This window comes from Pituophis catenifer, unplaced genomic scaffold (genome assembly GCF_029215685.1).
Source record: "Pituophis catenifer annectens isolate HBS135680 unplaced genomic scaffold, rPitCat1.0.hap2 SCAF_2, whole genome shotgun sequence".
Taxonomy (NCBI): domain Eukaryota; kingdom Metazoa; phylum Chordata; class Lepidosauria; order Squamata; family Colubridae; genus Pituophis; species Pituophis catenifer.
This window is the reverse complement of record NW_027256882.1, coordinates 81,587,181-81,600,682: the sequence shown is the minus strand read 5'-3', so window position 1 is coordinate 81,600,682 and position 13,502 is coordinate 81,587,181. Positions and strand designations below refer to the sequence as shown.

The following is a 13,502-nucleotide window of genomic DNA, read 5'->3' as shown; positions in this document are numbered from 1 at the left end:
TTAAGATAGAAAAATAGAAAGGAAAAGGTGAAAGGGAGAAAAAAGATGTAAAGAATAGAAAGCAAAAAGAAAGAAAAGAAAGACTATAGTAAAGACAAGAAATAAATATGTAAGGAAATGATTCCAACTTTCAACAAAGCAAGTATGAACAATTTTATTAACTTATCACTCTTAAATTACTGAAATTATACAAATAAGCTCTTGCTTCTATATACCATCTATTATCTATAAACAAATTCATAAACCATTGTCATTTCAGCAAATGTCCATTTAGGATTATCAGAAATAGCAAAATATCTATTTTTGCTTTGAGTAAACTTTATATTCCTTCTTTTTACTTCTAATAATCTTAAACTTTGTTCCATTCAAATAATGTCATAGAAGTTGATTTCTTTTCATTTCTTCTTTGTCCCTTCTCATGAACTTCAAAGCTTTAATAAGTCTAAGCCCAATATAGGAAAATTATCCATGTCACTCACTTGACTTATTATTTCTATGTCCCTTTTAATTAATAAAACATCAGGGTTTGTTTGTTTGTTTTGTATGCCCAATAAATAATATTTCCATGTCATTCTTGTAACCTGACATTGTTAAATCCACTTTCAATTCAGTCTCTTACTTGTAGCACTTGTTCTCTTTCATTATATTTTTTTTTAGACAGACTATCCATATAGGTCAGATATTGCTGTTGATTGACATTGTTAATATTAACTTTTGACACAATTTTTCAAACGTGTCCTTCAATATTTCCTGAATTCACCATACTGTATCTATTAGACAAGTTTATGTGTTCTTTTCTTTAAGTGAAATCTTGGGTTCCCTGTAGTGTCCAGTTTTTAAAATCTTGCCTTATTACATTTTTTAAAAAACATTTTCCTGCAGGGAGGATTCTTTATAATTAATTCCAAATTCTTATTTCAAATTAATTTGGACCTTTAATTGGTTTGCAGCTTTCTAAAAGTTTTTGTCAACTTTTTGCTGTTTATTTCAAAAAACAATTTTTAAATTTCCTGAGTTTATAATAAATACATACCTGTTATTTCCTTTTAATTTTCTTGCTTTGTCAGCTTGTACTTTTTTTAAAAAAAAAACTCCCTTACTATGACCTTGTAATCCCTTAATTTTGAGTAGAGTCAGACAGACTGGATGGAGCTGAGTGTTTGCTGGCTCGGTGCCCTTCCTGATACCACGCTTCTAACTTCATTGCTGCCATTCATTTCAAACAAAAGGGATTGAAAACAATAGCACTACCTTCTGATACACAAATGTTCATCATATTTTAATTTTTTTGTAAAAAAGAAAAAAAATAGGACATTATATCTCTCAATTTGCAATGCTGGTATGATATCATCGTTCAAAGGATGGTTGTAATATAAAGCAATAAGAGAGATATTCATCTTGCATCCTGGAAGTCTTTCTATGGAATAAGATCAACTCTTTGGATATCTACATAAATGAAACTAGTCAAGAAAAATATTTAAATCCTCTTTTCCCAGTGTACAAAAGAAATTAATATATTTTAAAAAAAAAAACCTTATGAAAGAATTACCAAAAAGGAAAATTAATTATATCACATCAAGAAATCCAAGACTTATTCTTGTATATTAATAACAAAACAGTTGCTTGCTATTTTTCATCTTTGCAAGCACAATATTGTATGGAAGGAAGCTTCAATTATCAGTGCCTTTCAGATTTAAATAGAAAGAACGGATCCTTTTAACTTCTGCACATCAAAAATGTTGCACAAATTCCTACCTAATAAACCATGGGTACGTTCAGAGAATCTGTGGCTATCCAGTGCATAGAACCCTAGAAAATCTCCATGTGTTGGATTTCTCCGCCAAACTTGATGTAAAATTATTACAAATGTTGCTCCTTCTCCCATAGATACTTCCAGACTCTTCTTTCGGATAATTTTCAAGGTCAGACTAGTTTGCATAAGAAAACATGATAGAAACAGGTCAATACGATGGTAGTATAAGCAGGCAGCCCAAGCCATTTTTTTAACCAATGAGACAAGTAGAACTACTGCTTTCAATGTGCCCACACTACCACAAAGAAGCTCTAAGCTTTGCAAAGCTTTTCCAAAATCTTCCATATGGACAGAGGACAGGGGAAAAAAATCCTGGGAAATTTAGAGATATCCCACAGGACATCGGATTTTAATGTGATCTCTCTAAATTACAGATGTCCTATCTGTGGTGTACCTGTAATTTGTTTTACCTTGCATTCATGCTGGTTTGACTCTAAACCATCTTAAGAAAAACCTGTACAGACTACAAGCTGCTACATCCATCTCCCTCAACAATTCACCTGTGGATGTGCTTTTTCACCATTCTGCTTCTGGAAAGCAATTGCAAAGTCCTTTCCTTCCTGTGGCAGGCCTTCCTCATCATTTATATTTTTATAGTCTGTGAAAAAGTGGACCATGTGAACCCTGTCTGCCACCCTGACATGTGATCTCTCAGGCATATAAACTATGCCTGGAGGTTATCAAATTTTTTTGGGGAAAATAACGTGGAACAAATTGCATTCTCCCTGAGATCCAGATGGCCTTGATCTTTTGGCCTGTCATAAACCATGAAAGACCTTGTTGGTTCCCTGAGGCTTTGGGGTCAGAAGGTTATATGAACCCCATGGGTTGATTTGTTTGGTTCCAAGCCTTGAATTAGAACTAGTGTTTTTAGTGATTATCTCTGTGAGGAAGATGGATGGTTCAAAAATGTGATTAGATAGATAGATAGATAGATAGATAAATGATAGATAGATAGATAGATAGAGATAGAGATAGAGATAGAGATAGAGATAGAGATAGAGATAGATAGATAGATAGATAGATAGATAGATAGATAGATAGATAGATAGATAGATAGATAGATGATAGATAGATAGATAGATAGATATCTTATTGAGTCTGATTTGTTTTGACTATGATTCTGTTTTGGTTTCAATCTTTTGCTCACCTCCTCAAAATACTGTATTGTGAGATGGGCAGCAATATACATTATTTAAATAAACAAACAAGCAGATAAGGTATATATAAACAGAGAGAGAGGAGGGAGGGAGGGAAAGAGATGGGATTGTCTCATGGAAAGGGGGAGGAAGCTAAAATGAGTTAGTATTGATGGGGTACAGAAAAGGTACCCCATACAAAGGCAAACAAAGTGGAATTTAGGCAGTTTTAGTTGCTGAAGAAACACTGGTTCTGGGGTATATTAGAGGCCACTGAACAGGCTTCTAGGGTGAAAGAAGAACACTGACAATGGAGGAGGATCAGGGATTGAGAGATAATTCTATCCTATACAGATTTCCAGGGAGAAGTGGATCCAGAGATCAGTGTTCTGTTAGCCACATGACATTACCAGGCCAGCTATATTTGGTCTGAAATTCCCATCTAAAATTCAGATGGGAACTGACTGAGTTCTAACTACTTATTTCAAAATAATTCAGGATAGGCACTGACTTTTTAAGCATTATTTTGAAGGTAGGGAAATAGTTAATTCCTGAATGGCCGGATGTTTAGAGCCATAAAGGGATTTCCTGCCTTTCCTACAATCTTGCTGGAAAAATAAACAGGGTTTGAAGGTCTGTTGGTTTTAGCTGACTATCATTTACAGAGCTGCCTAGTCTAAAAAAAACTCCCCAAACTTTTCTATTTTTAAAATATTATAAATGAAAAGAAAAATTCTGAATAGTTTTCAGAAGAAGGTTCTTGCATGTTGTATGTTTGTCTGTTTGATATCTCAACCCCCCATGAGAATATTCATTATCTCTCTTATCACTCTCCATATGCAATTACAATTAATTACAATTAAATGTGTAAACTTAAAATATTAAACACACACATAACACAGAGACACAGAGGCTCAGCAACCAGTTTTAAAATAAAAATGCTTTTTCTCTACTTTACCTGGACAACCTCTACTGTAATAACATTTACAGCAGATTTTTCTTTGTAACGTAATGTTTATATCTCTTGCTTAATACAGCAAAATCTTAGTTTGAATAAAGCAGTTTTTATCTCAAATTACTATATTTTTCCCTTTTACTATCTATTTTTCAGCTATATTTGCTATTTTTAATGTGTCCATCCAGTGCATTGTTTCATTATCTTCCCAGTCACTTCAGGGAGTAGAAAAAATAATGAAAACAGTGGGAGGAAGTGGAAAAATGATACACTGGTGGCAGTGATGGGTTGCCCCCAGTTCGCATTGGTTCTATAGAACTGGTAGTAAAACTGGTGAGAGGCTCTACCCACCGACCCCGACGTCATCAGAACGCTTCTGCGCATGCACAGAAGAGCGCATGTGCGCACTTGCTTTGCTCACGCACGTGGCCCCATTGCGAACCAGTAGTAAAGGTAAGTAGAACCCACCCCTGACTGGTAGATTTATTTGTTTATTTTAAAAAAATAATGGCAAAGTAGACAGCTCAGAGAAAGAAAAAAACCCACCAATGCTGGTAATCCTCGAATTACAACTTTTCATTTAGTGACTGTTCGAAGTTACAACAGCATTGAAAAAGTGTCATATGACCAACAAAGCAGAATATTTGTAGCTCAGGGCTGAAATGAGGGATCCTTGCTGTTCTCTGAGCTGGGTTGTTTTCTTGCAGTTGTTTCATTACCCAAGCTAGGTTACATCACTAATACTAGTGTTCATTTTCCCCTTTCCTATCCTGATAGGAAGCCAGCTTCATCCTGAAACATCCAATGAGTAAAAAAAGTCTCCCTCAGTGTGAATGGTTCAGCCTAGCTGTGGAAAGTTAAGTACAACCTAAGCTTTTAGCCACTTGGCAGAGTATGTGTTTGATCCTAAAGCAGGGGTCTCCAACCTTGGCAACTTTAACACTTGTGGACTTCAACTCCCAGAGTTCCAAGCTGTCTCAGGAATTCTGGGAGTTGAAGTCCACAGGTTGTAAAAGGGCCACAGTTGCCCACCCCTGTACTAGGGAGATGTAGCAAAATTATATGACATTTGTCCCAGTGTTTCTCTCTCTCTCTCTCTCTCTCTCTCTCTCTCTCTCTCTCTCACACACACACACACACACACACACACACTCATGCGGGGGGGAGGGGAGAGGGAGGGAGGGAGGGAGAGGGAGAGGGAGACATTGTGTAACTGAATAAGTACAATTATCAAGCATATTCCCAGATCTCTGTTTAACCATGGTTAAAGTTCAGATTACTTGCTATCTTTCAACATAACCCACTCTATAGTCTTGTTGTGAGGTTAAAACAGGAATCAGTATAATACTGTCCTTGCCTGTAAGAGCATAATAAATTTAATGAATTATGAATAATGAAATAATAAAATAAAATACTTTGATGGGTCAGCATCCTTCTTTGAGTTTCTTGACTCAAATCCACTTTACTATTAAATATGATTTAGCTCTTACCTGGGATGTAGTAAGGTAACTTCATCCAACCATGTGAATGTCATCTGCTTTGTGCCATTGTGTAGAATGATTTTCTCAGGAGTTACTTCAAGCTTTATATTCAATTCTTCATTGAGAATCCCAAGTCTACCGATATAACTGTTCTGTGGCTGGACATCATTCCTGCTCTGCTTATTTCCAATCAGCTGTCCATTGACAGTAATGCCTTAAAAAAAGGATGAAGAGGAGAGGCCCTTTCTAGGTTTCTTTCAAGGGAAAGCAATTCTGTCAGATGTAAATGCCTTATTCTCTAATGTGTAAATAATGTATATATGGAACATCAGGGGTTAACTTATTCTTTGGACTTTAATGTATTCATAATTTACCACTCCCACTCCTGGCTCCACCCCTTGTATATATAAGGAGCCATCCTCCCCATTTTCCTTGCTTCTATCTTGAATATTCAGCGAATATAGAATGCCTATTATGATTAAAGAGAGATATATTTAAATCTCTAACTTCTATTATCTTTATTGAGTCTGATCCTGAAAATATTGCAACAAGCTGGTAGCAGAGGATGGTTAATTGACTCAATAAGTAATTAAAAATGTCCAAGAAAGATAGGCCCAACACCAGGGCCTACAGCAAAGAAATAGAAACTGATCAAGAGATGATCAACGAATCCACTAATGCGATTTCGAGAGAATCCGAAGAATACACCACTGAAGAAGAAGAACTGATGAGTGAAAACAACGACCAGGAAGAAATTGAGATAGAAAATAACGAACTCAGGTCAGAGATATTAAAGATACTAAAAAGCCAAAAGAATGATGAAAGCCTCATCGCGGACCTCCAGGAGATGCTGAGGAACAGCGGAGCAGCGAGAGAGAAAAACGTCATTAAAGAAAAACCCAAAGATCAAAAAACTGTGAGTGAAATGACTACTGAGAAAATAGTTGTAAAAAAGAAAAGATGTGACCTCGCGCGAAATTTTGAATGGCAGCCATCTTGGTTTCAACGAACTCCAAAAGAGAGTGAAGCAGAGCCAATCAAAACGCTCAGTTCAAAATTTCTGGCGCGAAAAACGCTATCAGACGAAGAAAGTGAAAAAGAAGTCTCAAACTCTTCAGATGAACCAAAATCAGAAAGTGAAGACGATTTAACAAAGTCTCAAGTAAAGTCAGCAATGAAAACGCTTTTTGCTGCTTTTGGGCCAAGATTGAAAATCTCCAAGACATCAACGAAGAAGCAAGAAATCAAACCGACAACTCAAGACCTGCACGCTCCCATCCTGACTTCGAAAACGACGACACCCGAGCCCAGAGAGCCATGCCGATTCCGTCCTACACCGCAGACAGAATCGAGTGCCAGCGCACACAAGAGAAAGAGAAGAACCGTCGCCATCACCAAAGCCCCAAAAACCGAGCCAGAGACCGACTCATCTGAAGAGGAGCGGATCGAGAGAGCTGAAATGGAGAGAACCTTCCACAACGGCGCCAAAGAAGAAATGAGCAACGCGCATGTGCAAAACTACGTAGACGGCCCCGAAAGACTTGAACTGGCCAGAGAACCGCGCAGACTCGTTACAAGCATCCCAATGCCGTTCTGTAATTTCCTGCACTTGAGAGACCACGGACTGCCTCAGGTTGTAAGTAATGGACAAAATAATGTGGGGAACTTACCCAGTGACTTCCCAAAACTTAGAGTTGATGGCATTAATTTACAAGAGTGGTACCAACAGCTTCAGGTTATTTTCATGAAAGAAAATTTACTATTCTTTATAACTAGTCCTCCAAGAAGACCTTGGACTTTAAAAATAGATTGTTTACATCATAGAGCATTTTTCATAATAATTTCTAGCGTGTCTCCTGCAATGTATCATAGCATCAAACCAAACCTAACTGTATCAGAAATAATTCAATGCATGTTTAATCTATTTCACAGCGATAGCGTAGCCACAACCACAAGAATGTCTAAGGATTTCTTTTCTTCTAGAGTGAAACCAGGGGTTTCTATAAGTGAGCATTTGATAAATCTAAACAAAATAAGAGCTGAGCTGCAATTGAGGGGGGAAGTGATTTCAGATCAAACAATGAAAAGTGTTATTATCAATTCACTTGATCCATCATGGGATAGCTTTATGTCACACTTAGATACCATTAATTTGGGATATTTATCAATAGAAAGTCTATCTAACAAATTGATAGCAGAAGACAATTCAAGAAAAAATCGTTCCAGTAACCAAACAGAACACAAATCTTTTAGGAAAGTAGTCTTTCAAGATAAATATAATGAGGCCTTTAGATGCCACAATTGTGGATCCAGGGAACACAGTAGAAGAGACTGTCCCAAAGTCCCAAGGGAGAGACATAGGCCAGAATATAGGAGCAAATACAATTACAGACAATCTTCCACAGATAGACACAAATATAGAAGTCCACCAAATTACAGAGAAAGTAGAGGGGGTAGAGAAAATTCAAAAGAGAGAAAATCTGGGTCACTAAATGGGCTAAATAAACAAGACAGCACCAGAACACAACAAGATGAGAACAATAATTGGCTTATTGATTCTGGTGCAACAAATCACACCACTAACAACAAAAGTATATTAACTTCATTTACAGAAGATAAGTTTGTGATAAAGGTAGCTAATCAAGAAAAGGTTCAAGTATTAGGCAGAGGAAATGTGACCTTGCCTGGTTTAGGGAAAATAGAGGGGGTATTATTAATCCCAGAAATACCTCACAACATACTGAGTGCTATAAAACTAAGCAGAGAATCTGACATCAATATAGTTTTCTCAAAGGGGAAAGCAACTATAGAAAAGAACAAAACAAATGTAGGTACTGTGATGATAAAAGGGGGTCTACCCTATCTGATAACCAAAGAAAGATGGTTACATAACATTGATTCAAATATGGAAGATTGTATTGAAGCAGATGATGAAAGTGTCAGTAACAGTGACAATGATGAATGTAAAATAACTCATGATAACAAAAATACACACAATGAGAAGAAACCAAAAATAGGTAAACCAATTCATGATGAGTGTGCTCACATCTTACATAGGAAGTTAGGACATGCAAGCTTTCCCGTAGTACAAAAAATGACTGAACACGCAGAAGGTGTCAAAATAAAAAATTGTGAAAATTATTTGGAATGCTCAGTATGTAAATCCACCAAACTAAAAACCAGTCCCAGACCAAAAAAATCTAACAGATCAACTAACAATATTTTTGATTTGGTACATATGGACTTAGTTGGTCCATTAACTCCATCAATTACCTATAGAAAACGTTACTTCCTAACAATAGTGGATGATTACAGTCGCTATGGTTTTGTTTACACATTAAAGCACAAGGATGAAACCTTTCAGAAATTTAAGGAATTCTACAAACGCATAGAAACACAGCATAATATCAGAATAAAACAAATTATGACAGATAGGGGATGTGAATTCATGTCTAAAGAATTCTCCCAATGGTTAAAGGATAGAGGGATGCTACATTTCACGTCCAATCCATTTTCTGCATTTCAAAATGGGATTGCAGAGAGAAAGAATTCCACACTACAAACCATGATTAGATGCACATTAGAGGATGCTGGTTTAGGCAAACAATTTTGGTCAGAAGCCTTACATTATTCAAATTACACTCAAAATAGAACATGGTCCAGTATTGTGAATAAGACACCATATGAGGTGATGTACAATAGAAAACCCAAATTAGCACACATGCACATATTTGGAGTTACTGCAGACGTACACATACCTAAACAATTGAGAAGAAAGGGAGAAAACGTATCCAGGAGATTAAGATTCATGGGATACGAAACTGGAACCAAAGGGTACAGATTCATTGATAATAATAACAAATTTATAGTATCCAGAACAGCTGTGTTCCATGAGCAGGCCAATTGGTCTAAATTGCACCTTAATGAAATATTTCCTAATAAAAGCAAAGATAATATATCTTGCGAGGAAGGAACAACAGAAAATCAAAATATTAACAAAAGTAAGAACAAAACCAAAACTTGGACAAATAGTCAGCATAAAATGAAGACAGACACATTAACAAAAAAGGAAGCCAGATATTTGCATGACAACCATAGCAAACCTGAAAGAAATATTAGAAACAATAGAAACCAAATACCAAATAAATACAAAGATTACATAATGCATATGGATGGAGAACAAATAACACCTAATACATATGAGGAAGTATTGAAACTTCCCCGTGAAGAAAGAGAAAAATGGGAACTAGCTATGGAAAAAGAGATGGAAAGTTTACAAGAATTAAATGTATTCACACCTGCGATCGCACCTAAGGATAAAACAATTATAGGTACCAGGTGGATTTATAAAATTAAGAATTTGGAAGGAGGTAATACCTTATACAAGGCCAGACTAGTTGCACAAGGTTATGCACAAAAATATCCAGAAGACTATACTGACACTTATTCACCAACAGTGAGAACAGAGAGTGTCAAAACAGCTCTTGTAGTAGCATCTGCACTCAATCTGGACGTGTTTCAATATGACATACAGACTGCATACTTACACGCAAAATTAGATAAGGAAATATATGTAAGAGCACCACACAGTCAATACACTAATAAGAACGAAATTTGGTTATTAAATAAGAGTCTGTACGGATTGAAGCAATCTGGCAAAAGATGGTACGATTGTTTGGTAAAAGTACTTAAGACCATGGATTTCAACGCCACCACTGCTGATAACTGTTTCTTTGTAAAAAAGAGTAATGATCATATTGAATTTGTATTAATTTATGTGGATGATATTTTATATATTGGAAAGCATAAAGAGAGCAGGGAAATCTTTGTAAATAAGTTAAACGAACATTTCTCATTGAAATCACTAGGTAGAGTGAATAAATACCTTGGTGTACAAATTAACAAAACTAAAAGGGGATTCAAACTTACTCAGAAAGATAAAATTATTGAACTCCTAAACAAATGTAACTTAAATAATGCCAAAACATGTGACACACCTATGCAAACTGATTTTCTTAGAAACACTGATGAATCTTCCCCTGAGTTTAAAGACAACACATTTTACAGATCAGTTATAGGTTCACTCCTTTATATATCTAATTGGACTAGGCCAGATATTGCATTACCTCTCAATTTATTGTCAAGATATGTTAGCAAACCAACCTTGTATCATTGGGAAGCTGTCAAAAGAATTTTAAGATATCTGAAAAGTACATTAGATTTTTGTTTAATATTGGAACCAAATAATGACAAAGAACCAAAAATTACTTGTTATGCTGATGCAGATTGGGCTGGTGATACATCATGCAGAAAGAGTACCTCTGGTTATGTTTTTCTATTGAACGATTGTCCAGTTTACTGGTATACTGGTAAACAAGAACTGGTAGCCACTTCTACCACAGAAGCGGAATATGTTTGCTTGTCTAAAGCTGCAAATAACCTTGTATGGTTCAATGATTTGATCACAGATGTTTGGAAGAAACCTACTTTACCATTTATTATGCATGAAGACAATAAAGCGGCCATTGAAATATCTAGATCCGATGCAATTGGACAAAGGTCCAGGCATATTGATATAAAATTTAAGCACGTGAGACAACTATCTCAAGACGGATTCATCAAAGCAATACATTGTGATACTTCTGAACAATTAGCTGATATATTAACAAAACCCTTACCTTCTAAACAACACAAATATTTAACTTCTAAATTATATGTATTATATTGTCCTGAATCTGAATGTAACTGGTGTTGTATAACGAACCGGCATTTAGAGGGGGATTTGTCAGATGTAAATGCCTTATTCTCTAATGTGTAAATAATGTATATATGGAACATCAGGGGTTAACTTATTCTTTGGACTTTAATGTATTCATAATTTACCACTCCCACTCCTGGCTCCACCCCTTGTATATATAAGGAGCCATCCTCCCCATTTTCCTTGCTTCTATCTTGAATATTCAGCGAATATAGAATGCCTATTATGATTAAAGAGAGATATATTTAAATCTCTAACTTCTATTATCTTTATTGAGTCTGATCCTGAAAATATTGCAACAAATTCAATTTTATTCTACAAATAAATACAATTAAAGGATGTTCAAGCAGTTTTCAATAGCTATAGAAATATACTAGTGCAACGAAATAGTATATTTTATGCCCTGCAAAATCACTGTAATAATAAATCTGGCTTTTTCAGTTTTGTTCCTTCTCTGTTACAGACTCTTTCTACAGAAAGGCATCTTCTACCCTGCCCCCTCCTTAAGGATTTGGATGGTCCCAATCTTGCTGCTCTTTTTGTAAAGCTGTGAAAATGTGTCTCTTTCCTCCAGGCATCAGGCCATGGTATTAGTTCAGGCTGTTTTGTAACTGTCTTGGCTGCGCTGGGTTTTCTAATGATTACATTTTGTGACACCCCCCACTCCCCACCCTTCCCCTTATTTTTCTGTTTAAATCCTAGGCAAGTTGCCCAAAGTTGCAATTTGTAAGTTTGGTGATCATATGAATTGATTAAATCAATAAATATGCAAATATCTGAGCTAATCCTTAGGCAGGAGATGAAATAAGAAAGGGTCAGCGTCATTTCAACTTACCTGTACTAGGATCCCTGATTAAGTTTAAAATTTTCCCTGGATCTTCATAAATGTTAAAGCAAAGATGATCATCGCTTTGTGGGATGTCTATGATGAAATGTGGATCTCCATCAACTGCAGAGAGAAATGGGTCTCTTGATCTTTGATTCTCATACAAAGCCTTCTATAGAATTATGCCTTATGATATATTTTGCCCCTTTTATCATTAATGTCATCAACATATTCAAAAAAGAGTCTGAACTCAAATGTTTGATTGGCATGGTAGTCAATCATAGTTTATTTTAACCACTACTTCAGTGGTGGGTTACTACCCGTAACCCACGGTAGTAACCCACCCACCCACCCGGATATCTCTGCGCATGCGCAGACACTTCTGTGCATGCGCAGAAGCGTCACACACGCGCAATCACACACGCATGCCCACAGGCAAACCAGTAGCAGCCAAAATTGAAACCCACTACTGTACTACTTGTTGCATAAGTCCCAGATGGCTAAGTACATCTCACTGTTATACGCCATGATATACAGTACACAATGGCTATTTTGCTTTTAATCAAATTACATTCCCATGAGACTTTAAGTAAAGCCAAACAGACTACATTATGAATTTTGCATCACTATTTGTTAAGATTTCACTTTGCACGTTTGAGGTTTAATTCCAAAGCCATTTTATTGACATTTTCTGGGTAAATTAGATCTCCTATGAATTTGGTTCACATACTATGATAATATTTTCAGTATGGTAATACTTTCAGTGTACCAATGAGTTGAAGGTAGCACAGTGGCTCACGTGGTTAGGATGCTGGATTGGAGGTTAGCAAGCCCACATTCGAGACCCAAATGCTGCTGTGAGGCGGGGTGAGCTTCCATTCTTCACTCCAGCTCTTGCGAGGGACATGAAAGGAGCCACAAATTGGATGTCCCCCAGAAAATGGTGATGTTACCAACTAATCTTTTCAATCCAGAAACACCTCGGTGCTTCTGAGACGAGTACCATGCAAATATGTGATGGAAATATTTTCATATAAAATTTGCACTGGAGTTTTAGATTTAGATTCACCTACTAATCTCCTTTTGTACAGAAATTCTCTTGTCCATATCCTAGATTTTTCTAACCAGTGTTTGCTACAATTGATGAACCATCTGATTAACATTTTGAGTGAGATGATAACATAGCTATAGAGATACTTCTTCGTTATCGACCATTCATTAAGTGACTGTTCAAAGTTACAATGGTACTGAAAAAGAAGACTTACATGCTATTGGTCTTCAAAGTTCCAGCCATCACAGCATTCCCACAGTCACATGACTGTGACCTGGGCACTTGACAACTAGTTCACAATTTCAAGGGTTGCAGTATCCCGTGATCATATGTTCACCTTTTGCAACCTTCTCTGCTGGCTTCCCACAAGCAAAGTCAACGAGGAAACTGACAGGGAAGGCTGCAAGTCACTCTGGTAAATCTCTCACACTCTCCTCTGCCTGGCAGCAGCCATTCCTGGACTGCTATGCTTGCACTAT

At 36.4% G+C, this 13,502-nt stretch overlaps 1 protein-coding gene across 1 annotated transcript in view; it reads right to left on the bottom strand.

The window, feature by feature from the left end:
- The window catches only part of LOC139312326 (inter-alpha-trypsin inhibitor heavy chain H3-like), a 37,137-nt gene that overhangs the window by 893 nt on the left and 22,742 nt on the right, over window positions 1–13,502 (bottom strand). The window contains exons 16-18 of the mRNA XM_070937031.1: window positions 11,982–12,141; window positions 5,398–5,602; window positions 1,756–1,928 (exon numbers count right to left, since the gene is read on the bottom strand). Of these exons, the coding sequence (XP_070793132.1) occupies window positions 1,756–1,928; window positions 5,398–5,602; window positions 11,982–12,141 (538 nt within the window). The remainder of the gene's footprint in view (window positions 1–1,755; window positions 1,929–5,397; window positions 5,603–11,981; window positions 12,142–13,502) is intronic.